This window comes from Monodelphis domestica, chromosome 2 (assembly GCF_027887165.1).
Source record: "Monodelphis domestica isolate mMonDom1 chromosome 2, mMonDom1.pri, whole genome shotgun sequence".
NCBI classification, from domain to species: domain Eukaryota; kingdom Metazoa; phylum Chordata; class Mammalia; order Didelphimorphia; family Didelphidae; genus Monodelphis; species Monodelphis domestica.
Window position 1 is genome coordinate 515,262,064 of NC_077228.1, and position 27,171 is coordinate 515,289,234.

Below are 27,171 nucleotides of genomic sequence, written 5' to 3' on the forward strand. Positions count from 1 at the left end.
GATTCAACTCATTCATCTTTGCCATCTTTCTGGAATGATTTTAGGACTTCCTGCTACCTTTTGGTAGCAGGTGGGCAGCCAGCATTATCATAGATAAGAGCTATCTTTTTGGATTATGGGAGCAGCTGGAAGCCCATGAACGTGGAGAAATGTTGAATTTCCATATGTTAAAGACTGTAACTTTAATCTCATGAAATGTCTATGTTGAAGTATCATTTTCTTTTCTTTTTTAAATTTCCAAGGAACCTGGAGCCAGTTACCCAGCTGTATGTCAGTGTGGATGCTAGCACCAAAGATAGCCTGAAAAAAATCGACCGGCCGCTCTTCAAGGATTTCTGGCAGAGATTCCTTGACAGTTTAAAAGCTTTGTCTGAAAAGGTATGTGTTGAGAAAAAGTCATACCAATAGCTACATCTAGAACATCTGTTATGGCTTATAAAGTTCCGACCATAGTATTTAGAGTCTAAGAGGCTGTTCTAGGTCATCTTGCCAGATCTCCAACTGGGGTAAGCCTCTTGCTCAGGGTTGTTCAGCAAGTGGCAGAGCCGAGTTCTGGATTGCGTCTTCTTTTTGCAAATCTAGTTCTTTTCCCCATAGGTTAGGATTAAGATGGGGACTGGTCTTGTGATTTCATGGGTATGGGGAACTCCTGGTTGAGGAAAGTCCCCTTATCATTGCCGGTTGCCACTTTCTCTGCTGCTTTTTGCCTTTGGGAGCTGTCTGGGCCACTGAGGGGTGCTGTGACCTGTGTGAGTTAGAGACTGGAACTCTGGACTTCTTGACTGTCCAGCCAGCATTATCCCCAAGATGCCTGCTCTGTCCTTTATCTCATTGGAATGAACCATTGCCCTGGGCCTTGTGAGCATGGCCTCCATTTTACAGACTACGGGGAATCAAGCTGGGCAAGTTGGAGTGACCCAGGCCATAGCAGAGGCATGACACTGGCCCTAAACCTGGGGTTCTTTCCTTCCTGGCTGGTTCTTTTCCTCTTTTTATTTTCCAGATGATTGTTACTTCTTCCTCTTCCTCCTTTATTCATGCATTGACCCAGGAGCCGTGTGTCTTTTGGGTGCCTGGTACTGGGCTCATCTCCATGTGAAATTCAGGAATTTGTTGTGCCTTTCCCAAAGTGCTCACTGTGTGCTTGGGTTGGAAAGACAACATTATACATATGAGAAATATACTGGTTAAGTGAGGATTTCATGTGTATAGAAAACTCTCCAGTGAGGAAACTCCGCCAGTGCAAGTTGGCAACTTCTCTGCCAGAGAGATGCCTGGAACTTTGAAGGGTTGAATGGCTTCTCCAAGGTTACAGTTGGGATGTATCAGAGACAAGATTTGAATTCAGGTCTTTCTGACTCTTGAGCTTGGCCCTCTGTTGATGCTACTTCTAATGCTGTTAAACGTGAATATAAAACAGTTCTCCAAGATGGTGCACTGTCATGTGATTAAGTCCCAGATAATGACACTACAGATCTTTAGGGTTCAAAGGTGTGCTGATCTCTTGGGAGGGATCCTGATTAAAAAAACATTCTATCTTGTAGTTGCCTTCTCGATCTTACTCATGATCCTCTCCTTACCCTCCTGACCATCTGATTAGCAGTGGCATGCAGACAGATCCTTCTCCCATCACTTTGTGCTAGAAAATTAAACCCAGATTTAATTAATCTCAGCATATGTAATGGACATTGTATTGGACTTTGCACCTCTCTTGATTTATTTCTGGGGGATGCTTCTGGGGAAAAGGCCTTGAGTTTTCTCAAAGACCTTTGCTCCTTGTTTCCTGACCTCTCATTCCATCATGCCAACTATGGTGATCTCTGTGGCTAGGTTAAACAGCACAAAAATCGGCCTGATTCCAGGTGGGACAGGAGGATAGGCCTTGAGTGAGGACTTTTGCCAGCAGCCCTGGATGTGGTTAAAAAAAAGTTAGCTAATTATATTTCAGGATGGTTGGTTCTTTTGTGTTTTTTTTTTCATACATTTAAAAACATGATTCTGAGGAGTCCATGGGCTTCACCACTGACTGCAAGAGGAGTCCATGACCCCAAAAAGATGAAGAAGCTCTGCTCGAGATAAACTCAGATGTAGCAATTATCTATTTCCAGAATGAAATCTAAGAAGCCAGCATCCTAAAGGGGGGTTGCCTTTGTAGAACAGTTCAATAGATTTTTTTCCCTTTGGGCTAAAACATTCCTTCACGTGAGTCTGACATGGTCGTGGTAGTTATGGTGGAGGAAGAGGGACCTCAGAGACCTTGGAGGTCACCCTTTGCTGTCTCATAAGTCCTGTGTGTGAGGTCCTCAGCACGGCTTCTGTCTCATCCCACCCATCTCCTGTCTTATACAAAAACTGCCCACTGTCTGTGTCTGCTTGGGACAATCCGAGGCTGCACGTTAAGTCACTACCCCTCTTCTTGGCTGGGGATTCCTGTGCATGACTGATCTTACGGAATGGTGCAGCCAGGAAGCCCTTAGAGATCTCACATTTATATAATCATCCTCACGTATATCTCCGCCATTTGTTAACGCTCCTTCCCTTTTCAGTGTATAGACATTTGGATTTGTCATATCCCCCCAGCAGAACATAAGTTCCCAAAGGAGGAGGACGGTTTCATCACTGGCTTAGTAGACATTTGCTGGCAGGAATTGAATTGCTTCGCACCAGGCTTCACAGATTGGGAGGTGTGGAGGTATATTTTGAATCCAGGTCTTATGACTGTCTCTTGAGGGGCTTTCTCACGGCGCCCCACTTGTGTCTCTGCCATACCTGTTCCACCCCCCCCCCCGCCTTCTTCCTTTGAAGATGTATGATGGGTGCCCGCAGTGGCCAAAACGCATAACCCCCCATGACTCCCTCAGTGTTCCTGTTATTGGTCCCAGAAGGAATAGCAATTGGTGCTAATAGGAATCTGAGTGATGCTTGGAGATACTTTTCACCCTTTCCCAGCCTAAGCATATATTACCAGCATCATTATCATTGAAGCTGTAATTAGACTTAGAAAAGCCCCCTCAGGCTGTCTTGTTGGGTATCTGCTTTCCATGTCCTTTGCATGTCAAACTTGAGCTGCTGCTCCCGGGGGTGCCCACCCTGGCATTAGAGAGAGCTGCGCATTTTAAGGCTTCCTCCGAATGAAGTGTTGAGTTAAGATGGCATCCTCTCGCATTTCCTGATGGAGGAGATGGCTCCGCACGATGTCAGGAAAGATTGATGCTACTGATCTGCAGAGTTCGCCAAGAGCCTTTGGGAGACGTAGCCCTCATCACAAGTGGCAGCAGTCCTTATTAGAACTCTAATCTGATGGGTTTAGGCTGATGGGGAAATACACATATTTTGTTTGTTTTAATTGAATGAGAGAGCAATTATGGAATTTTCTTCTGATATTTATGTTTAAAATTTACTTGCTTTTCCCTGGGTAGAGGTAGGCACCGTCTTGAGTCACACTTACTAGTGCCAGACACTGGGCTAAGATCTGGGGATAACAAAAAAGAAGCCAAAGTCAGACCTTACTGCCAGGGAGCTTACAATCTAACGGAGAGACAACAAGCAAGCAATTATGCATAAACTGGCTGTGGACAGGATCAATTGAGGGTAAGCAGACAGGAGAGGACCTTTGGAACTTTAGAAAAGTAACGGTTTTAACAATTGGCTCGAGATTAAAAATGCTCTATTTCCATGAAGTGAATACCCCAGGAGTAAAAGAGCACAGGCATTCTTCTCTCCTTTCCCCCTTACTGTTGACAGTTAGCTGCTTTCGTTTCTAGAGTCACCCCTGTTGTCAGACTGTTCCCTCTTCAAGTATAAAGGGGTGAAATATATTGGCGGGTGTATCTTTGAGGCGAATAGTACTTTGGACAAGGGGAACAGAATGAGCAAATATGTGGTCTGTGTTTTCTCCCCAAACAGCTCCTGCCATAGAATTCCTCTAGGACCAGAAATCCATCAGATATAAAACTCTTACCACCAGCTTGGGCCACAGACTTTTATCAGCAGGGTGACCCAATTTATTTTTTGCCAGAGCCCCATCCCATCAAGGTCAGAACTTGGGAGGACTCTCGGGTGTTTAATCTTATTTTAGCCTTTTATAGTTAAGACAGCTTTTCCTGAGTCCTCCATAAATATTTTCATTTTCTGCAGAAGGAAAGAATACTATTTTGTTCCGCATGCATTGTTAGATGTCAAAATTGGAACTGTTTTTAGAGAATTGAGTACAGTTTGTATCTTTGACAAATGTGGCTGTCGAGTGGGCTTCTTGGTAAGACTAATATGTTAGTACATTGGTTGGGACAGGATAACTGAGGTCTGGGGCTGTATACCAAACAAACTCAGTGCTGCTGTTGTCACACATAGACCAAAACTAGCTGATGTCTGAGTGGCTGAGCCCTGGTGGTTAAGCTGTAAATTGTGACGTTGAGGGTATTAAAAAGTTGAGTTGGGGGGGGCGTGGCATTTGGGTGGCTTAGTGGATGGAGAGCCAGGACTAGAAATGGGAGGTCCTGGGTTCAAATCTGGATTTAGACACTTCCTAGCTGTGTGACCCTGGGCAAGTCCCTTACCCTTGGAACCAATATACAGTATTGATTCTAAGATGGAAGGTGAGGGTTAAAAAAAAAAAAGTTGAGTTGGGTATCTAACTCAAGGCACCATGACCCAGCGGAGAGAGGGCAGCTTCCGGTTGGAGGACTAGGGAGGACTCAGACTCCAGCTCTGTAAGTTACTAGCACTCTGACATCAGTTTCCTTCTTTGTCAAATGGAGTTGGACTAGATGATCTTTCAGTCCATTGAGGCTATAAATGTGAATGTGTGGGTAAAGGTGAGGAGTGGAAAGATGAAGAGAAGGGAAAGGGAGAGGGAAGGGAGGATGAAAGAGAGAAAGTGGGAAAGGGAGGAAGAGAGTGAGAATGAAATCATGTTTAAGAGTAGAGGGAGAATGTGTGTGGTTTTTTCCCCCCTTTCTCTAATCAAGGACATGTGGACAGGCCTTTGAACAGCTTTTCCAATTCAGTTACACTTTTTGAATTGAGAATGATTCCATGAGCCCAGCGTCCTTCTCTCTGATGCTTACTTTTCCAGGTGAACAACCATCAGGAGAAAGGCAAATTCTCTTTCTACCCTTTCAGGCAGCAAGCAGCAGGCCTATATTAGCTTGGTCTCTGTTTAGCTCTTTCATTTTGTCATTTCCAGAATGTGATATGTACCAGCTTTAATCTGATAAAGGGAAAACTTTTAAATCTTTGCTCCTTACTCTTTATTCAGATAGCCTTGGAAACGAATGCTTCAATTTGAGAAACATGATGATATCAACATGAGGGAAAAATGGAAGGAGATTGAGTGACTGGAAATTCTTTTAAAAATAGGCCTTTTTTTTTGGCCATTTTTCATGAACCTATCTTTTAGAACCCAATATTAATTAGAATCAAGAGGGGTTGGGAAAGGCTTCCTGTAGAAAATGAGATTCAGCTGGAACTTAGAAGCCTGGGAAGTCAGCAGTCAGAGCAGAAGAGGAAGAGCATTCTAGGTATAGAAGGAAGCCAGAGAAAATGCCTGGAGCCAAGAGATGTTGGTGGAACAGCCAGGAGGCCAGAGTCACTGGATCAAAGAATATGTGGAAGGGAGGAATGTGTAGGAAGACTGGAAAGGAAGGAGGGATAGGTTATTAAGGGCTTTGAATGCCAAACTAAGCATTTTTTATTTGCTCCTGGAGACAATAAAGAGCCAGAAGAGTTTATTGAATGTGTGTGTGTGTGTGTGTGTGTGTGTGTGTGTGTGTGTGTGTGTGTGTCTGAAATTGATAGGCCTTGGCACCATATTGGATATGGGAGGTGAGAAATAGTGAGAAATCCAGAATGATTCCTAGGTTGTGAGCCTGAGGGAATGTGGGGAAGATGTTGCTCTCTACAGGGTAGGTAGGAGGTGGGCAGGGTTTAGGGGGAAAGATTACTACTTCAGTTTTGGGCATATTGAATTTAAGATGTCTAATGGATAACCATTTGGAGACATCTGGAAGGCAGTTAGAGATGATAAAGGACTAAAAGGACCTTGCAAACTTGCAGACCATCAGCTGTCTCTGTCTCTCTGTCTTTGTCTCTCCCTCTCCCTCTCTCTCCCTCGATTTCTGTCTTAGAATTGATACTAAGCATCAGTTCCAAGGCATAAGAGTGGTAAAGGTAAGGCAATTGAAGTTAAGTGACTTGCCCAGGATTCACACAGTTTGGAAGAGACTGAGCCTAGATTTGAACCCAAGACCTCCTGACTCCAGGCCTAGCACTCTTATCCACTGTGCCACCTAGCTACCTCTTTTCAGTGGTTCTTAACTTGGAGCCCATGAACTTGTATTCATAATATACTGATAACTAAATTTCAGTATAATTGCTTTTTTGGAAATCTTATGTATTTCATATGTTTGGAAACGTTTCCAAGAAAGGATCCATTGGCTTCATTAGACTGCCAGATGATCTAGAATGAGAAAGGTTAAGAACTCCTGATTTAATATAAGCTATTCATTTTACAGAGAAGGAAACTGAGACCCAGAGAGGGGAGCTTATTTGGTCATATAAACAGTAAGTTGTGATTTGGACTCAGGTCTTGTAGTCGAGGCATTGCTGTAAGGGTTAAAGCCCTCCTCTTCTCCCTGCTTGGGCTGCATAGTCAAGGTCGTGGATTGAACTGTGTACAACCTGCCCAGCTGCATGCTCAAGGTTGGAATAGTCAGCAGAGGGAGGATTGATAAGGTTTGTGAGTGTCCAATTTAAAAATACATAGAGACGAGACTTTGACAAAGACAATGATAAACAGAAACACACAACATTGTGACAAGCATGCTTTGAAAAAAAATCAGTGTTTTAGGATCCATTCTAAAGAAAAAATATAATTTCCCTCTCACCCTTAGAGTATCTCATATACTCACCACCGAGGGGATCTCTGTAGCATCGAAACTTTGCGTGACCAGCACACAGCGTCGGGGGTTCTCCAAAGAGGACTGAAGAGGGGGTTCCAATAAAAGAACCGAGGGGAAGGGGGTCCCTAATAGGGGACAGTTTAGAACTATCGGGGGACAGCTTAGAGCTGTCCGAGAAGTCGCAAGAAAGAAAGATTGGAACATTATCAAAGAGGGATAATGAATGTTTTCTTGAGAGACACAACCTATCCTCCCCAATCCTCCCCAGTGTTAACAGGGGAGTTAACCCGTTCCTAGTAGATCTTGGAACTGTTTGCCAATCTTTGTCTTTTAAAAGGACAGGAATTGAATTACCCATTACTGCTAAAAGATAAACTAAAAAACGAAAGAAAGAGAGAGACAAAGTTGGGGAACAGAGGAGGCCCACCAATGTGGCGCTCTTATCTCTGTTCGATCCCCTGCCCACCCGAGCTGCAGTCTTTTGGCAGAGGCCGTTAACTCTTTGTCATCCTATCACCAGCAAATGAATTGGGGTTACGAGGCATATGTCCCTCTATCCGGACGCCATTTTTGTAAGGCTCAGCTCCAGGGTCGGCCAGCCCTGTGTGACCTTACTTGGGGTAACAAAATGAAGAGTAACGAATGGACACTATATGAAATGCATAGCAACAAAGCTTTATTGGGTTCACACAAAGCATATATAGGTTAAGACACACAGGAAGATATGATGTTACCGCCCAGGACCAGCAGGAACCAATAATTGGGCAGATTCATAGGAATTCATGACATTACCTGCCAGGCACAAGGAAGAACCGAGAGGATTCCAAACAAGGGCAGAGAAACAAGTTTCCCACAGTCTCTCACAATTTCTCACAAACCTTATCAATCCTCCCTCTGCTGACTATTCCAACCTTGAGCATGCAGCTGGGCAGGTCGTGCACAGTTCAACCCACGACCTTGACTATGCAGCCCAAGCAGGGAGAAGAGGAGGGCTTTAACCCTTATGGCAACCTCGACTACAAGGTCTGTTGATCCCAAAGCTGGAGTTTTTCCCCTTACACTGATTGTGATGTCTATACATATACATATACACAAAGTTGGACATGCATACATATATATGTATATGTACATAGCCAAATGTAGAAATAAGGGGTTTTTGGCTTTAAACCAATCTGACTTGTGTTCCATGTCATATTCCAGGCTTAGAGAGGAATAAAACTTACAGAGAAAAATGTTTAAAAAAATTCAGATTGAGAGAAGAAAATGAATGAACCTCACAATAGTCTTTACTTTTATATTGTTAGAATTTGCTTTAATTCTAGGCATCTGACTTTGTGCAAGATTATTCTGAATGTTTATAACAAATTGACTAAACTGCTTGTGAACGGTGATGCTGGGTGAACTTGATGGTGCTCAGTCAATCCTTTGCTGCTCATCTCCTGCTGAATCTCCTTGAGTTTCCTATAAGAAGCCACCTTAGAAGTCTCCCTTCTCTCTCTTCCTTTACCCCTCCCTCCATAAACATAGCTGCCCTTTAAGAGTGAGGCAGCTGTGACTCAGTGGACAGGCACTTCCTATTTGTGTGACCCTGGGCAAGTCACTTAACTTCTGATTGCCTGCCAAAAGGGTCCACTAGAGAAGGAAATGGCAAACCACTCCAGTGCCCTTACTGAGAAAACCCAGTGGATAGCTGTGGTCCTTGGGGTCATGAAGAGTAGGACATGACTGAACAACTGGATAACAAAAAAAGCCTTTTAAGAAAATTCCTTGAGCTCAAACTGGGCAAATGAACCCCCTGATACTTTGTTACTTGAACAAAGTTGTTTATATGAAATTGTGCAGATGCATCAGTAGAAGACATTGAGAGGCAGCTGGGTGATTTAGTGGATAGAGAGCCAGGTCTAGAGACAGGAGGTCCTGGGTTCACATTTGGCTTCAGACATGTCCTAGCTGTGTGACCCTGGGCAAGTCACCTAACTCCAATTGCCTAACCCATGCTGCTCTTTTGCCTTGGAACCAAAACTTAGTATAACTTCTAAAACAGAAGATAAGGGTTTATTAAAAAAAAATAGAATCCATCCAGGCGAACCGAGTAAATAAAATTAGGAGCTGTGTTAAACCTGAGGTTCATGAAGAAAGCCCTCCAGCCCAGGATTGCTGAATCTCATATATGAGGTCAGCATTTTCACTTAAAGAAGCCCTCAGGTGTGTCTTTCTTCTGTGTCCTTGGCCCTTAATCATCTTGAATCTCTTCTGGTCTCTTCCTTCTGAGGCATACCTCAAAAAATTTGCTCTACTGCCAAGCAAGAAGCAAGAATTCCCACAACTTTCAGACTGCAAATATCAAAATTCACTGAATGCTTGAAACCTAATCTGTATTAATAAATCCTCCAAAAAGGGGCTTAAGGCCTCCCTCGTATTGGTGGGAAGTGAGGGTGCTCTGTTTGGAGCTCAGAGCACTGCACCAAACTCATTGTTTGTGTTTTTCTAAAGCTTTCCCTGCTGTTGGCAAAAGGAGAAAATTCACAATTGGGTTCCTCCTATTCGATTTTTATTCAAGGTAAAAACAAGATCTCATGAATTTGAATGGACACCATAAATCAATCCAGTCCCTGGGAAACGATTTCCTTCTCTTGTAGCTACAAGATAAATTATGAATAGCTCTGGGTCTGGATTTCCATGATTTGGGACAGTGCCGTAGACAGTTTAAATGAAAATAGAAGAAATCTATTTCTTTTCTCTCTAAGATTCAAGTGATGTCCCAATATCTTTGCCCCCATCTCACTCTCCCTGGTGTTGTATTGATGGGGGTAGATGCTGCGTATTCCCCCACCAGGTAAAATGTAAGCTCTTTGAGGGAAATGATCATTTAATAAAAAAAATCTTTGTATTGCTACTGTGCCTCACTTAGTGCTTAGTAAATGCTTTGGAACCGAATTGAATAGAATGATCTTAATTTTAAAATCTGTGGTCCTTATATTCAGAGACAACTAAATGTCATAGCGTATGGAGTGTTGGACTCAGGAGCTCCTGAGTTTGAATCTTGCCTCAGATTCTTACTAGCTGTGTGACCCCAGGCTGATCAGTTAACCTCTGTCTGCCTCAGCTTCCTTGTCTATAAAATGGGGATAGCAGGAGCACCTATAAGCCAGGGTTGTTATGTGGATCAAGTAGGATAACACGTTAAGTGCTTTGCAAACCTTAAATGCTTTATAAATTGGTGCTATTATTAAACTCGTCATTCCCATTGTGGACGGTGGTTAACAATCCTATGCAAGTTGTTTTCCAGCCACAAAGCCAGTGCTTGAATTGTTGGCTAAGCAATCTTGGAGCGAGAAGTCTTCCTCTGCAGTTTGCAGTCAACAGTGATATTTCTGGGGGGTAGCAACAAGGATCCCCATTTCTGGGACTCTGGACAGCATCCAGATGTTTCCCACACAGATGTACCTGGGAGTTTGGTCACTTAGTTTGGCCCGACCTTCACGAAGAACTTCCCCCCTCTCCTGCGGGCCAGGCCTCTGCTCCCTAAATTACAGTCAGGACCTCAGCTCTTCCTGGCTGCCTGAATTGAACTTGCTTCTGGCAGACTCTGGTGTGTAGAGGGTGTGAGGAGAACTGGGCGAAGTGAAAGGGCCAGCTATTGACTGCAGGATGCTTTGGGGCCAACTCATATTTTTAGGAAATCCAAGTGTAAAATCTGCAACAGATGTTGAAGTCAGTAACCAACTCTGTGTCACTATCAATTTAGAAAAATGTCTATTGTACCCCGAGCCACTTTTCTGTCACCAGCTGTTTGCTACTTCTAATGGCCTTGCTGACAAGATTCATTGATGTAATCATTTTGAATCCAAGCAAGCCGAATGTCACAAGGAGAAGGTACAGTATTTAGTTAAATAAGGTTATTTATGCCTGCTAAAGTTTAAACAAATTATCCAGTAGACCACAGAACGTTTAAAAAAAATTTGAAAATACCATTTTTCTTTTGCAGATTTTTGTTTCTGCCTTCAGTTTTTTACAGCACCTTCATTTTGAAATTTATTCTTCCTCTCCCATCTCCAGAGAATTCTCCTTTGTAGCAAAGAATAAAAAAAGAAGGGGAAAAAAGGCAGTTTAGCAAAGCTAACCAGCCCATCAGCCAAGCCTGTAGCATAGGCTGTCTTTCCACCCATAGTCCCTCACCTCTGCAAAGAAGGGAGGGAGGAGAATTTTCTCATTTTTTTTTTATCATGACCAGGCTGGATCATTATAATTATATGGTGTTCAGTTTCTTTTTTCTTTTTCTTTTTTTTTGATTCCTTCCATTTACATTGTTGTAGTTATTGTATATATCATTTTCCCAGTTTTTTTTATTTGAGCCTGAATCAATTCATCCATGCCTGCCCATCCTCTTTGGAATTCTTCATATTTATTGTTTTCTTACTCTGCGTAGTAATAGTCACAGTTATACTCATGTACACACAATTTGTTTAGCCATTTTAAAGGTGATAGGCACCTATTTTCTTTATAGTTCCTAAAGGGTATGGATACTTATTTACTTTTTTTTTCCTAATTCCAAAACGATTTCTAGGATAGTTTAGCCAAATCACAGCTCCAATAGCTACATGTTACTGTGTCTGTCTTTGCACAGCTTTGCCTACTTTGACTACCTAAATACTTTTTAAAAATTCACAAATTTCATATCTTGCTTACTGTGCTCTCTTTTTCTTAAGTAAAATGAAAAAGTTTATTTAGGTAAAATGTAAAAGAATTTAAAAGTTAAGCATCAGATTTTGGGGGGGGCATTTTTCTAGACCTATTTTCTCATTATCAAAGTTTGTTCCAAACACTGGACTTAAAATGAAGCAGAGAATTAATTTTAAGCCTCTTTATTGATATTTTCTATTTCATAGGCTAGAAGGAGACAGTGGGTAGAGAATTAGGAAAATGAGATCTGTGAGAGGGTGGAGAGAAAGTGGTGTCTAGGGAGTGTAAGGATTAAAATTGGGGTTATAAATAAGAGTTATAAAGTAATATTTTGGTCGTCAATTTAAAAATATTATAGCTTAAGTCAAAATGACTTTTAGCAGCTTTTATTTCCAACAAGGTAGAAAGAGTGAAAGTGGAAAATGTAGAAAAGAGACAGAGCCTTAACAAGCCTACCAGCCCTTCTCCGGTGAAATCTGGCTCAGCCCCCAGCAGGGGCTTCCCCAAATTCTGATCTCCATGTGGATTTCCCGGTAATCCTCAGCCAGAAGTCCTGGTGTTGTCTTCAGCCAGAGTTCCACCAACATAGAATGACTCCAAGGAAAAGAAAGTAGTTCCACTCACCCAGGCAGAATCCAGGGAAAGAGTCTTCCACAACCAAGGCAGGAATCTCTGGAAGCAATCTCCCCAAGCGCCAGGAAAGGAATGCTCTCCCAGACCATGTTGGTCTCTTTTTATACCCTTTTTCCAGGTCACTTCCTGTCTCCTCCTCTTCACAGAAACCAATGGCAGCCTTTCAGTTTGCCTAGCATTGCCCAAGGGGGCGGGGAGTAGCCTTTGGAGGTGTGAGCTTACTCTAGTAAGTGACTTGTGAACTCTCATACTTCATTGTAAGTAGGAATACTTTCAGATCTTGATTTGATTAAGCTAAAAACAGACAAGGGGAGAGTTAATTCTGTCTTCACGGGAGGGATTTGGTTTTAATCTAGGATACAGCAAGAGACTTACTCTAGGCTCTCCTAAAGGAGTGACATACAAAAACCGTGTCCCACCTATGCGGCCTCCGTTCTTGTTTGAGAAGAGATGCTTTTAATGGATGTCCTGCTATGGAGATGCCCCGTGGTTGGTCATGGCCAAGCGTAGTCTGACCCATGAGTGAAATGGGCCATAGGGAACAAAGATTGCAGCATCCAGACGAGCAGAGCAGAACTTGGAAAACAACATATAACGAGACTGTGACGACGTAAGTGAAGAGCCTGAGAAAGCAACTGACTGCCATCATCATGACGGTGGCCGGGAAGTCCAGTCCTGAGAAAGACTGAGAGAACCGTTTCTTCTCGGTAGTGGGGAGCTGCAGGTCGGCAGTACTGTGTACATTCTTAGAGGCAGCTAAACTGCTGCTTGGTTTTTCTGCTGCTTCTCCTCTTCCATAAGGGATGGCTTTTTGGATGGAGAGGCGGGGAGAGGAGGGGATGGGAGAGAGACAGAGGAGGGACAGAGATAGAGACAGACAGAGAGACAGAGCGACAAGAGAGAGGTAGGAGAGGAGAGGGAAGATGGGAGAGAGACAGAGGAGGGACAGAGATAGAGACAGACAGAGAGACAGAGCGACAAGAGAGGCAGGAGAGGAGAGGGAAGATGGGAGAGAGACAGAGGAGGGACAGAGATAGAGACAGACAGAGAGGCAGAGCGACAAGAGAGAGGCAGGAGAGGAGAGGGAAGATGGGAGAGAGACAGAGGAGGGACAGAGATAGAGACAGACAGAGAGACAGAGCGACAAGAGAGAGGCAGGAGAGGAGAGGGAAGATGGGAGAGAGACAGAGGAGGGACAGAGATAGAGACAGACAGAGACAGAGCGACAAGAGAGAGGCAGGAGAGGAGAGGGAAGATGGGAGAGAGACAGAGGAGGGACAGAGATAGAGACAGACAGAGAGACAGAGCGACAAGAGAGAGGCAGGAGAGGAGAGGGAAGATGGGAGAGAGACAGAGGAGGGACAGAGATAGAGACAGACAGAGACAGAGCGACAAGAGAGAGGTAGGAGAGGAGAGGGAAGATGGGAGAGAGACAGAGGAGGGACAGAGATAGAGACAGACAGAGAGACAGAGCGACAAGAGAGAGGTAGGAGAGGAGAGGGAAGATGGGAGAGAGACAGAGGAGGGACAGAGATAGAGACAGACAGAGAGACAGAGTGACAAGAGAGAGGCAGGAGAGGAGGGGATGGGAGAGAGACAGAGGAGGGACAGAGATAGAGACAGACAGAGAGACAGAGCGACAAGAGAGAGGCAGGAGAGGAGGGGATGGGAGAGAGACAGAGGAGGGACAGAGATAGAGACAGACAGAGAGACAGAGTGACAAGAGAGGCAGGAGAGGAGAGGGAAGATGGGAGAGAGACACAGACAGAGACAGAGTGGAGGGAAGAGATGATTTAGAAAGAAATTTAGATTTAGAAGATTTAGAAAGAAAGGCGGTTGTTAAAACAAAAGATGGTCTTACATGTAAAGACGCTCCTCGCCTCTCCCTGCCGCAGCTCTTTCTAGTTACTGACTGTTCTCTTGCCATGTGAGCAGTTTTTTTTAAGTCAGACAGTTTGGGAAGTCACTGTGATAGCTTTTATTGTTCTCTTTTTCTCCCTTTATATCGAGACTTGCTGACTTTTTAATGTCTTTATATCTTTCATGCCTTGGCATGTGCCTGAGCCTCAGTCACCACTTACTAGGTGCTTGTCGGTGAATTGGTAATCTATCCACAATGGGCCGAAATAATCTTTCTAATGCCCAGGCCTATAACTTGACTGCTCAGAAAGCTCCAGTGGTCCCCCCGTCCCATTCCCTACAAAAGGCCCTCCACATTCTGGGCTTACCTCCTGCACTACGCGGCGTCCCCCTCTCTTTCCTTCTGGAAGCCCTCCATTCTCTCCCTTTGACATCTTCCCTTTCCTTCACAGTTCGGCCCAGTTGTTGTCTCCTCTGTACAGTCTTCCCTGATGCTCCCTCACTTATGCTAGAAGAAAATCCCATTCTTGAGCCTCTCGGGCCATTCTCTACTCCATCTCGCCCTGCACTCCTAAGCTGTCTCTTCCACAAGATGTTTCTTGTTCCTCTTCCTAGCACAGTGTCTTCCTTGCTCATAGTAGGCATTTAATAAGTGCTTGTTGAATAACATTGAATTAATTTACCTTAAAGACCACTGCTTGCAGCAAATATCACAGGGCATCTCTACTCTTTTGAGGCTTCTGAATGGAAGTATGTGGAATCAGGAAGACCTGAGTTCAAATACTGCCACAAACACTCCCCTCCATCAGCCTCAGTTTTCACATCTGAAATTAGTAACAGAATCTGCCCCAGAGTGCTGCCGTGAGGATTCTAAAGAGATAATGTCTATAAAGGAACTTTGGAGATCTTAATGAGCTGTATCAATTTTAGCTACTACAGAGAATTGCGAAAGTCAGTCAGTGGTCGCCATTTTGATTAGAATGCAGTGTACTCAGCGAAGTGAATCTCTGGAGAAAAACTGGACAAAAAGCAAACGAGTTAGTTTGTTCATCAAAGGTGATTTAGCATTTCCTGTATGTCTCTCTCTTCTGATTATGGATGATGTAACCCCATAATGGATTAGTCTCTTGGTGAACAGTGTTCAAGTGTGGTTCAATTTGATAACTGCTAAAAAATTAAGCAGTTGTTCCCAAATTGACCGAAGCCTATTTTTAATCTATCTTCTAAATCTATCTTGTCGGATTTAATTGGGCCTGAGTATAATCATTTGCTTTTTCATGGTACAGAGGAGTAGGAGAAGCTAAATTTTGGGAGGGGAACCCATGAAATTTATCGGCTATCATTAGTGATATACTGGAAAATGAGTCAATAGTTATGGAGCATGTAATGAAATTGTCAGTCTAGCCAGATTCTTTGAAAGGACTCTTTAGACCAAAAGCATACGTAGCCTAATTTAGAGGGTGAGCCCCGAGCCCTGTTCAGCTCTGTTGACACTGACCTAATAAAGGAGTTCTGATTCATCCTGGGATATTACAGAATTTACAGAATTACAGAAATTAGGGGTACTCTTGGCAAATGTGTTGAAAATCATTTAATTTTTAAAAAGCTATAATTTTACAAGGAATTCTCTCTAGGCTTTTTTTTTTTTCTTTCTTTCTGTAGTTTAGGGTTTCACTAAAAATAGATGCTTTCAAAGTATCCAGTATATTTTCTGATGAAATCAACCATCAGTGTGAAACAATTTAAAATGATTATGTATATACTTATATTATTTGCTAATTGTTTCATGTGTGGACAGCCTCATTTCTTCTTCAGACAGATAGCCAGACAGACAAAGCATTTGTTAAGTACCGACTAGCATCAGGAGTCTAGGAATACAAATAAAAGCATCAAACCAGTCTCTGTTCCCTTAATGGAGGGAAGACAGAACATGAAGTGGATCTGGAGGGGGCAGGAGAGTTCCAGGGCTCAGTGATTTTTTTTGCCTAGTGAGAGGGGATGTAAGCTGAGAGACCCTGGAGGTAGAAACGGCATGCATAGTGTGCAGTGGCTGGGATGGAGCAGAGGTTTCAAATTCATGCCCAAATGGTCATGAACCAGATTAAGATATCATTGGGAAATGTGTAACAAAATAAATAAGAATACAGTACATCAGACATAATGTTAATTCATGGGTTTCCAAGTCAATACAAGTAGTAGGGCTGAGAGAGATCTGTTTCTATTTGAGTTTGACCTCACTGTGCTAGAGCCATAAAGTTGATTGATGCTTTGGAAAGAGGGCCAAACTGGAGTTGGGCTCTGGGTCCTGGCATGTCCCAGTGCTACCTTACTTGCCGGCTGAAGAACCTTGGGCAAATCACTTATTCTCTTTGAGTCTCAGTTTCCTCACATATAAAATGGCTCCAATTATACTTGTATGTAATACCAATTGGGAAGAAAGCACTTTGCATATCCAAAGTGCTATGCCATGGTGAGCTGATGGTATGATGGTATTCTTGGATATTCCCAGTGTGACCCAGCATGGTGTTGGGTGCATACTTGAGGCTGATTACAATTTAAAAGTTGAGTCTTCCTCTCCCCAGTTAACAGATGGTCAGAGGATATGAATAGGCAGTTTTCAGTTGAAGGAATCAAAGCTATCAATAATCATATGAAAAAATGTTCTAAATTGCTCCTGATTAGAGAAATGCAAATTAAAAGAATGTTGAGGTACCATCTCACATCTATCAAATTGGCTAATATCACGGAAAAGGAAAATGAGAAATGTTGGAGGGCATGTGGCAAAATTGGGACACTAATATATTATTGGTGGAGTTGTGAAATGATCCAACTATTCTGGAGGGCAATTTGGAATTATGCCCAAAGGACTTTAAAAAGTCTGTATGCCCTTTGATCTAGTGATACTACTACTAGATCTGTATCCCAGATAGATTAAAAAAAGGAGAAAGGACTTACTCATACAAAAATATTTAGAGCTGCTCTTTTTGTGGTGGCAAGGAATTGGAAATTGAGATGCCCATCAGTTGGGAAATGGCTGAATAAATTGTGGTATGTGATGATGATGGAATACTATTGTGCTATAAGAAATGATGAACAGGATGATTTCAGAAAGAGCTGGAAAGACCTTCGTGAACTGATGCATAATGAAATAAGCAGAACCAGGAGAACACTGTACATGGTAACAGCAATATTGTAGAATGATTAAGTATGATAGATTTAGCTATTATCAGGAATGCAATGATCCAGGACAATTCTGAAGAACTTAGGACAAAGAATGCTATTCACCTCCAGTGAAAGAACTATTGGTGACAGAATGCAGATGAAAGCATGTGATTTTTCAATTGTTTATGTGGGTTTATGTTTTGGGGTTTTGGTTTTATAAGATTACTCACAGAAATAAAAATATGGAAATAGGTTTGCATGATAATACATGTATAATCCAGATTGAATCTCCTGTCACCTGTGAATTTTAGATTTACTCCACCCTGCTTAGTCTTTAGAATTTTCGCAACCAGGACTATATACACCCCCACTTAAGTATTTTGACTGTGGGAGAGGATGGCCTATGACTGGCATGTGCTAGCAAGTGACAAAGCAGAAACAACTGACTGACCCCCTGGGCTGTCCTAAGCCAAATTTAAGCCACCATTGGTACATGTAAGACACAGGAAGTGACATAAAGAACTGCCTTTATATTTCGCGTCACTTCCTGTGAGAGGGACTTGACAGTGGAACTTGACTTGGAGGAGCTCAAGTGTGAGATCTCAGACTGCTTCCCTAAGACGATCATGTGGTGAGTGTTAAGGCTGACTCCCCTTTCCTTGTCTTTTCTGGAGGCAAGAGCCTCTGGAAAACGCCTTGGCTGAGGCCTCTGAACTCTCGCTGGGTTCAGACCAAGCCGGGGCAGCTATCCTCCCCTTTTCCCTTTTTCTCATTCTTAATTTTTTCCTTCTATTTGTAAATAAACCACCATAAAATTCCATTCTGACTTGAGTATTTTATTGGGATTTATAATTTAAATCCCTGGAAACCAACTATATATTCAGTCTCAACCCTAAGTTCTACCTTAACAGAGCACTGGGAAGGGGAGAAGGAAAGGGAGGGAAGGAGATAATTTTGATCATATAACTTAGAAAAACTCACATGGAAATTTGTTATAACATGCAATTGGAAATACATAAATAAAATAAAAGTTGAGCTCCCTCAGTAGCTTGGGGATGGCTATCTGGTTTTAATTGCATTGACTCATTATTCTCGACACGTAAGTCCCCTGCTGCCAAAAGTGATCATTTTTCTTCTGCTTGATGCTTCATAGAGACCAGATGGCACTTTCTTTACCTCCCTTGAATAATGGGAGGAGGCACAAGTTTCCATGATTCAGCATAAACTTGGACTGGATCTTGCAATTGTAGAGATCATACATTGAGTGTCCCCACATGAACAGGTCTGGTTATCAGTTTAGTGAAAGCATTCCCATGCATGTGTGACAGGCATCAAATTTGTGAAGTGTGTCCAAACTTTTGATGCTTTACAAATGACCAGAGCCAGAAAGAAACTTGAACAGAAATGATCCATTCTAAGTAGCCTCCTTAGTATTTCCATTTTCTCTTTGAGGATGCACAGTGTTTTGTTTCACACTCTTTCCCATCTATCCCTCTCTATTCCTCCCATATATATAAAGAGGATTAGGTCTAAACCATCTTAAGAAAAGCCACCCCTTGACTCTCCTACCCATTCATAGTACCTTGTGTCCCCTCTTCTGTGTCAAGTCTACGTGAGCTGCCCGCCCAGTTTTCCAGTTCTTCCTTAAAATTCTCTCTTCCATCTCTATCACTTTTAAAGTTACAATTTCTTGGTTTGTCTTTTCTACTTTTCCCCTCTTCTTTTTGAAGTAAGTGAATATCTGGAAATTCTCACTAAGGAAACTCCCTTCATTAGTGTATCTTGGCATCTGCCACTTAGTCTTAGAGAATTGCTTGGGCACCAGAGACATCAAGTAACTTGCCCTGGGTCACATAGCTTTGACTTCAGGTCTTCCTGATTCTAAAGTCAGTTCTCTATCTTCTTTGCTATACTGCTTATCTTTATAATTCTTTCTGAAATTGTGTTTTCTTTATATTTCTTAAATTTTGAATTTTCCCAGTATTGACAATGGGTAGAATGCACTAAGATCAGTACTTTCCCATACGTCTCCTCCTTTTTCTTCTGAAACAAGTGGCGGCTTAGGAAATATTGGTTTTCTCATTCTAGTATTTCACTATCACCTGGTTTGTCTTGTGGATGGTTTTAAGCACTTGTTCTTTTGGCTTAAAGTCCTGGTCATATTTCAAAGGCAGCCTTGAAGTGGACATGTCTTTCTGGGAACTCTTCAAATTCCACGGGATCTAAAAATCTCCGTCCCTTCCTTTTAAAAGGTTTTATTAGTGTCTTTGAGAGTAGATAAATCTGTGTTCATAGCTCATGATTTTTTAATGGTGTCCATGTCATATCTCATTTCTCCTGATTGTGTGCCATCTTCCTCAAGAAACTGGCTCTGATCCTGATGTATTGGAGTGGTGGAGTTGGCATGAATGTGGCTAGGAGCTTTGAATTTGAAGGCTTTCTTTCCCCTTTTCAGAGTGTTTGTATCTGTAAATGATTGCTTGTTTTGGATGATTCTGGGAAGTTTTCCTTAACAGTCTCCTTTAGGCAGGTAGTAAGTACTTGTGATTTTTTTGTTTCTACATTTTCAAGGATATCAATAACATGCTATGTCTTGACACATCCTCGAGACCTGTCACTTCTATTGGCATGGTTTTAAATGATCTTAAAACACAAATGTATTTTTGGAGATTGTTTTTGACTTTGTCTGCATCTCTCTTGTCAGCAATTTTGTTTTTCTGCAGAATAAGTCTAACATTGGTTGCTTCTATTGATGTTTTAAAATTTTCCATTATAGTTTTATTACCATTTTCATTTGGATCAAATTTTTCATGATTTCTTCCTGGATTTTTAAAAAGCAATTTAAGACTTAAGCTTCAATTCTTCTGATGATTAAAAAAAAATCATGTAAGCTCTTATTTCTGCTAGTGATCTTTTTCTTCCTCTTTTTTTTTTAAGAGGGATAAGGGTAGGACCTGTGATTAGAATAATGTAAAGAACTTTTGGTGAGGTGAGTTCCTTCTCCAGTGTGGATCCTGAATTTTTGGTGACTTAGTTCTAGAGAGTGGTCTTGGGACACCGAGAAGTTAAGGGACTTGTCCAGGGCTCCTCAACCCATTTGGATCTGGGCTTGAACTTCATTTATTTCTGACTTAGTGTTGGTCTTGTCACCTTTGAATTTGACTCAGTGTTGGGTCCTTGTGTATGAATGGGCCTTCACGGGATGCACCTTACTAGTAAGTTGGCTGCATTGTGGGGGAAGTTTTGGGACATGGCAGTTTGTGAAAATGTTTCCTAATGTATGGTGGGACTATTCACACCAATGAAACTGAAGACCTTAAATTAGGTTTCTAACCTGCTGCCTCTTTGCTTTTGATTTTCTTACTTTTCTTAATTCCTTTCTCCCACCCCCAAACCCCTACTTTCTATCTTAGAATCAATGCTAAGTATTGGTCCCAGGACAGGAGAAGAGTGGTAAGGGATAGGTACCTGGGGTTAAGGAAAGGTAAGGTAAGGGTAAATCTGGAAATTCCCGCCAAGGAAACTCCCTTCATGAGTGTATATTGGCTTCTGCCACTTAGTCTTAGAGAATTGCTTGGGCACCAGAGACATCTGCATCCAGGGTCACATAGGTAGGAAGAGTCTGCGGACGGAGGACCTGCTGCTCTCTAGGCCTCGCTTTCTCTCCTTTGAGCCTTAGCTGCCTCAATTTTCTTAATTCTCAGTTCTTGCTAAAAACATTACAATGTCATTGATCTATTTGAGGTTGCATTTGGAGTACTTTCCATTGTTTCTTTCACTATATTATTCTTACCTTGCAGCATCTCTCCTCTCTTTTCCTTCGTTCACTTAGCCACTCTCCTGGTACAGGCTTTCCTTGCATCCTACATAGACTATTGCACAACAGTTCTCTGGTTCCCTGCCTTGTCTCACCAGACTAATCTATCCTCCAGCCAGCTGCCAAAGTGATTCCCCCAATAGAGGTCTGACCGCGTACTGCCCCCCCCCCCCCCCAATAATCCCCAGTGGCTCCCTCTTACAGGACAAGTCTGAACTCCTGTTTGACGTGGAAAGTCCTTCAGCAGTCAGGCCTCATCTTACCTTTCCCCTGTTTTCACAGACTCTTTTCCTCCTCCCTCTTTACAGCCCACTTATCCTGGCCTAAACACTATTGCTCATGGAAGATACTCCATCTCTTTGTTCTCTGGCTCTCCCCCACGCCTGAAAGGTTCTCCCTCCTCCTCTCGTCCCTGTGGCTTCCTTTAAGACTCAATTCGAATCCTGACGCTCCCCACCCAGACTCTCCTGACAGTACTTTCTCTTCGTACTGTCTGGATTTCCCGAGTTGCTGGCATGTTGTCCTCCCCATTAGAGTATGAAGTCATCGAGGGCAAGGATTGCTTTTTGCCTTGCATGGTATTCCCAGTGCTTAGCCCAGGGCCTGGCACGCAGCAAGTAGGTGCTTAATAAATGCCTGGCTGAGGACACGAAGGACCACATTGAGAAAATGAGCTGGAGAAGGAATGGCCAACCGCTCCAGTGTCTTTGCCAAGAAAACCCCAGAAGGGGTGAACCTGCCGTCGGAAGTGATTGAAAACAATTGAACAGGGGACTCTGGCTCTTTCGTTTGCTTTATGGTTTTTTACGTACTATCAATATTCCCTCTGCTGTGTTATTTTTTGACGGATTTTAATTATGCCGTATGAAGAGCTTTTTAAAAGCCTTTTTTCTTCTTTTTGGTGCTTCTGTTTTGGCTTTTTTTGAGAATAGCAGTAATGTTTGGGAATAATGTTTTTGGCTGAAGGACCTGGGCATGTCTTCCATGGAGAAGAGAAGACCCCCTGGGGACGTGGTAACTGCTTCAAGCCTTTATATAAGCTTCTTGGAAGCAGGGAATGTGTCATCTCTTTGTATCCCCAGAGTCTAGCCTAATGCCTTGCATACAGTAGTCACTTAATCAGTATTTGTTGAATTAAAATTGAATATGAGTCAAATACTCAGGATATTCCAGTTAAAAAACCAAAACCACCCAAACGTCTTACACCAAGAAAAGAGATATAAGTACTTTCTTAGGGCTAATGAATAACAATTTGTATATTCAGGGGGAGATACTTCCCCTTGTCTCTGAATAGTAGACAGAGGGGCAGCTGGGTGGTTTGGTGGATAGAGCCCCAGACCTGGAGTCAGGAGGACCTGGGTTCAAATCTGGCCTCAGACATTTCCTAGCTGGATGACCTTGGGCTAGCCAATTAACCCCAGTTGCCTAGCCATTGCCCTTCAGGGTTAGAATTGATACTACCATGGAAAGTAAGGGTTTAAAAAACCCCAAGAAGCAAGAGAGGAAGGAAATAGAGATACCACTTCTACAGGGGCTCTAGAAAAATAAATTAGATGACATCAATAAGCACCCACCTATGGGGTTATTGAGAGACATAAACAGTTTAGTTTGTAAGACAATTGTGAATAATTATAAATGGAGAAATCTCTTGAAGTCAAAGTAGAAACCTGGCAAATAATTTTTGAATTTGCTAGAGGAGAGGATCCGGGATAGAAATGCTTCTGTGAAAGATGCGTTTTGCTCCATCCTTCACACAGCTGTCTAGTTTTATCTTATCCGTTCATTCATCTCTCCTTTTTTAATTCCCATTACTGACTTTGCACTCTTTGCTAAGCACCAAAGGTATAATTTTGGTTAAAGATTTGGGCCTTATACTTATTCTGTTAAAATTCTTTCTGAGGGATGCTGTACTCTGTCATTAGCCCTGGATATTGGATACCTCTTGGTTTCTTGTGAAAGGCCTGCTCTTGAGGGTGTTATCGTGGTGCTCAGGGGCTCTGGACCCTAAAAGTCATGCCGCTGGAGGAGTGCAAGCCCTAGTGGTCTCATTACCTTTGAACTTGGCCCAGTGTTAGGCTGTGGTCTACAGACGGACCTCCCTTTCTTCAGAGGTGTTCCACACCAGAAAGTTGGCCACCACGGGAGGAAGGTTTTTGGCTATGCCAGTTCGTAAAAATGTTTCCTAATGTGTGGTGGGATTATTCATGCCAGAGAAATGGGAAGATTGTGAAGTTTGTTGAAGTATTTGCTGTGACGTTTGGGGAAGTCTGTTGGCATGTCAACTTCTGGCAAATGACAAAAGCTTCGCAGGCATCTAAACACCCCGTTTCCTTTTGTTAACCACAGCCACCATTCAGATGTCACTCTCGAGTTGTTAGCGTTTTAGGCTGATTAACACAGAGCATCATCACTTTTTCTCTCATGTGGAACAAATATTACTTACAACTTCAGTCCTTGTTCAGCTCTGGAAAAGTCTTTGCTCAGAATTAATGGCTTGATAAATGGGTGGCCTGCTGCTTAACCGGAGCCTCTTAGCAGGATGTTCCCAAGACTGAAGAGCCAGGTAGCTTCTGGCCTGCTTCACGCTTGTTCTAACGATAGCCATCCATATGTGGGCAGTGTTACTGACCTTGGGAAAACCCTGGTCAATGTGCAGTTGATTACTTCTCCCTTGCTTACGGTCATTCATTGATTTATCCATTAGAGATGGTCGAGCAGGCCTGTTGGTGAGATTGTGGCATCAGAAATTTCCATCTATCACTGTGTCTCTGTTTCACATAAAACATTTAAGTCGAATTGATCCTAGTCACTAGTCAGGCTTGATTAATCAACTGTCCACCTTGTAAAAATGATGTTCTTATGACTTGATAGAACCCTAATATGTATTCTTCACAAATGAGTGGGAGCTGCAGGTTCCATTTTTAGAAGCTATGCATTATACATCTGAAAGCAGTGGGTTGTCTATTTTTTCAGATTAATCTTGTTGCTACATTAGGAAACTGAACAATGACTTGGCTATTTTATTTAATAAAATTTACTGAAGTAGCTCTGTATGAAGTCACTAGGTACTCAATGCAACAGATTAATCATAAATTGATTTCTGCCCCACTTTATATCTTAAGATTCTTGGCATATTTCCTTTGAACGAGACTCTGGTGAAGAGGTGGCCATTCTTTCTGCCAAGACCAACCCAACTTTCTCTTTGTATCCTTCATTCTATTTCAGCATACTTCCCCAGTGTTTTCTCCTTCCTTTTCTGTGATCTTGAACCTATTGCTATTCAATGGCTCATTCCCTGCCTAAAATATGCCCAAGGTCTTCACTATCTTAAAAAAAAAAAGATCCCCAAACTCTCACTTGTTCCTAACATCACAAGATATCTATCACCCTTTAGCTGCTCTTTCACAGCCAAATTCTTAAAAAAACTGTTGAAACATGTTGTCTCATCACTCTGCTCACAAATTTATGGGAAGTTCCTTCCACTGTAGCTTCTGATCTTATCATTCAACCAAAGCTGTTCTCTCCAAAATTATATCAATATTATAAATACCCAATCGAAACACCTTTTATCAGTCTTCTTCCTTATTGACCTCTTTGGTAGCATTTGGCACTGTTGCTCACATGCTCTTCTAGATACTCTCTTCTCTTTGGGCTTTCATGACGCCCTTTTTTCTTGGCTTTGCTGGGTTACAATTCATATCTGTCCCTCCCTTCCCTTTTTAATTGTGAGAAAACTTTGTCCTTTTTCTCTTCTCTTTCTTTATTCTCTCATTTGCCAAAATAAAAATCTGAAAGTGTATTTCCTTTACTTAAGTTCAAGATTGTCAGCTGCCATTGGATATTTCTACCTGGATGACCTATAGACATCTTAAAATCAACATATCTAAAACAGAATTCATTATCTTCCTAAATCCATTTCTCTTTTAAACTCTCCAAATTGTATTGAGGGCACCACCACCTTTCCATGCATCCAAGTTTGCAACCTTGAAGTCAACCTTATTTCTTGACCCTCCTTCACCCACATATATGTCCATTAGTTGCTAAGTCTGATTGATTCTAACTTCAAAGCATCTTTGGCATTGTAGAGGTATAAGATATGCTTCTCTTTTATTAAATGATTATTTGTAATTATTATCATTATTAATTTTGTTGTCTATTTAGACTTTATTATAGAATATGGCATAGGATGCTAATATGAGTCATTCCAATTTTCCCATTGATTTTTACCAAATAGAGAATCCTTTCTTAATTTATGTTTTGGGATTTACAAAAAACAGATAAAGACCTTTAAAAATGTTAGTGCTCTAAAATGTGAGTTTTTAAAAACCCAAAATTACAAAATGTTTCAGCATGACAAACTTAAAATATTGGGTTTAGTTAGTACCATAGCACTTCAGACTATGCTTTCCTTCCTTCATAGAAGCACTTACTGCCCCAAATAAAAACACCTTAGGGAGAAGAAGGTATTTTAGTCATCATTTAAGACAACTTTCATGTTTTCCAGATGAAGGCGCTGAGGTCTAGAGAGATTGAGCCTTGCCTGAAGCAACCTTGCAGCTTAGGTTTCTTAACCCTTAGTATCTTCTTCTTTCCACCTCCATGCTGGCTAGCTCCTTCTCTTCCTCTTTCCCACATGCATTTTCTACTAAGAAGGAAGCAGTTGCTGACCTGTCCGTTGTTGGTGTCTCTATAGTTAAAACCTCATCAGAAAAGATAGCCTTGAAATGGATTGTGGTTGGTGGAGATGGACAGTTGTTTTGTCCCTGCCATGGTAGGGCATGCTGTCTCTCCTTCAGCAGGGAAAGTTTGATCCTGCCACTGAACATCGATCGGTATGTTGTGCTGGCACAGCAAATGACCCCAAGATGGTGCATTGCTCTTTGTCATCCTGTTGGATGAATTGGGACCCTAAAGATGAGTTAGTCTTGTAGTCTCATTTCTCAAATGTTATATGAAGATACAATTTCTGTATCTAATTATTTAGAAGAAAAAATTATTTATCCTGGTGACAATTATATACTTACTATGCTTCTAAAAAATAAGACCATCCTCATATAAATTCATTTCTTCAAAATTTTTTAACAATTAATCTTAAAAACTAATTTAGATGAATATTCATTTTGTGATATAAATTTTTTTTTTCTATTTTTGGATGACAAAGAGGCAGGGTGAGACAGACTGCTGTACTTTGAGTTATAGTGAAGGATTTGAATTTTGCTTCAACCTTTATATTACTTTACCAGTGTGCTTCCATTTTCTCATCTGTAAAATGGGAGCACTGGACTTAGTGATCTTTGAGGACCCTTCCAATACTAAATTTTATGGTCATATGTGCCACTTTTTAATGAAAATTGTCTCATTTATGTGTTTATGGATTACTGCTATAGATAGAGAGTTAAAAGGGATATTGGTGGTCAATTTATACAGCTCCCATTTCACAGTTGAGGAAAGTGAGGCCCTCAAAAGGCAAGTGACTCTCCTTAAATCTGTAAGTAACAGAGTCCAAATTTGAACCCAGAGTCTTTGATCGCAAATCTAGAACTCATTTCAGGAGAGTCTACCTATTCTTTCCATCTAGACTATTCCTTTTTAGGAACAACAATCTCTTGACTTGATTTTGTAGCAGCTTACAGATTGCAGTTGCCATTATGCATGTAGGAGGTTCTGAAAAATTGGGTTTGACTGATTCATTATTATTATTATGACTATTAGGTCCAATATTATGTTGTAAGGGCAGGTAGATATTGGGTTTGAATCAGGAAGAATTATCTTCATGAATTCAAATTTGACTTCAGATATTTACTAGCTGGGTGACTGGATATGTCACTTTTCCCTTTTGGCCTCAGTTTCCTCATCTGTAAAATGAGTCAGAGAAGGAAATAGCAAAGCACGCCAGTATCTCTGCCAAGAAAACCTCAAATGGAGTCATAGAATCAGATGTCCCCAGAAGGTCTTAACATGGTATCTGGAGCCTCTCTTGGATAGAATCTGAAGGGAGGAAGGGCTGGGGCTGGCAGGGGGAGTCACGGTGCAGCTTTTCTTTTCTGGGCTTGGAGGGAAGTTGATGATGAAGTTGCATTTCTGATAATGTCAGAGAATGAATGAAGAGCATTAACT

The 27,171-nt window shown here is 41.9% G+C and overlaps 1 protein-coding gene across 1 annotated transcript in view; it reads left to right on the plus strand.

The window, feature by feature from the left end:
- Window positions 1-27,171, plus strand: part of LOC100010958 (S-adenosyl-L-methionine-dependent tRNA 4-demethylwyosine synthase TYW1) — a 252,040-nt gene that overhangs the window by 130,732 nt on the left and 94,137 nt on the right. Inside the window, exon 13 of the mRNA XM_007485684.2 lies at window positions 243-378. Within this exon, the coding sequence (XP_007485746.2) occupies window positions 243-378 (136 nt within the window). The remainder of the gene's footprint in view (window positions 1-242; window positions 379-27,171) is intronic.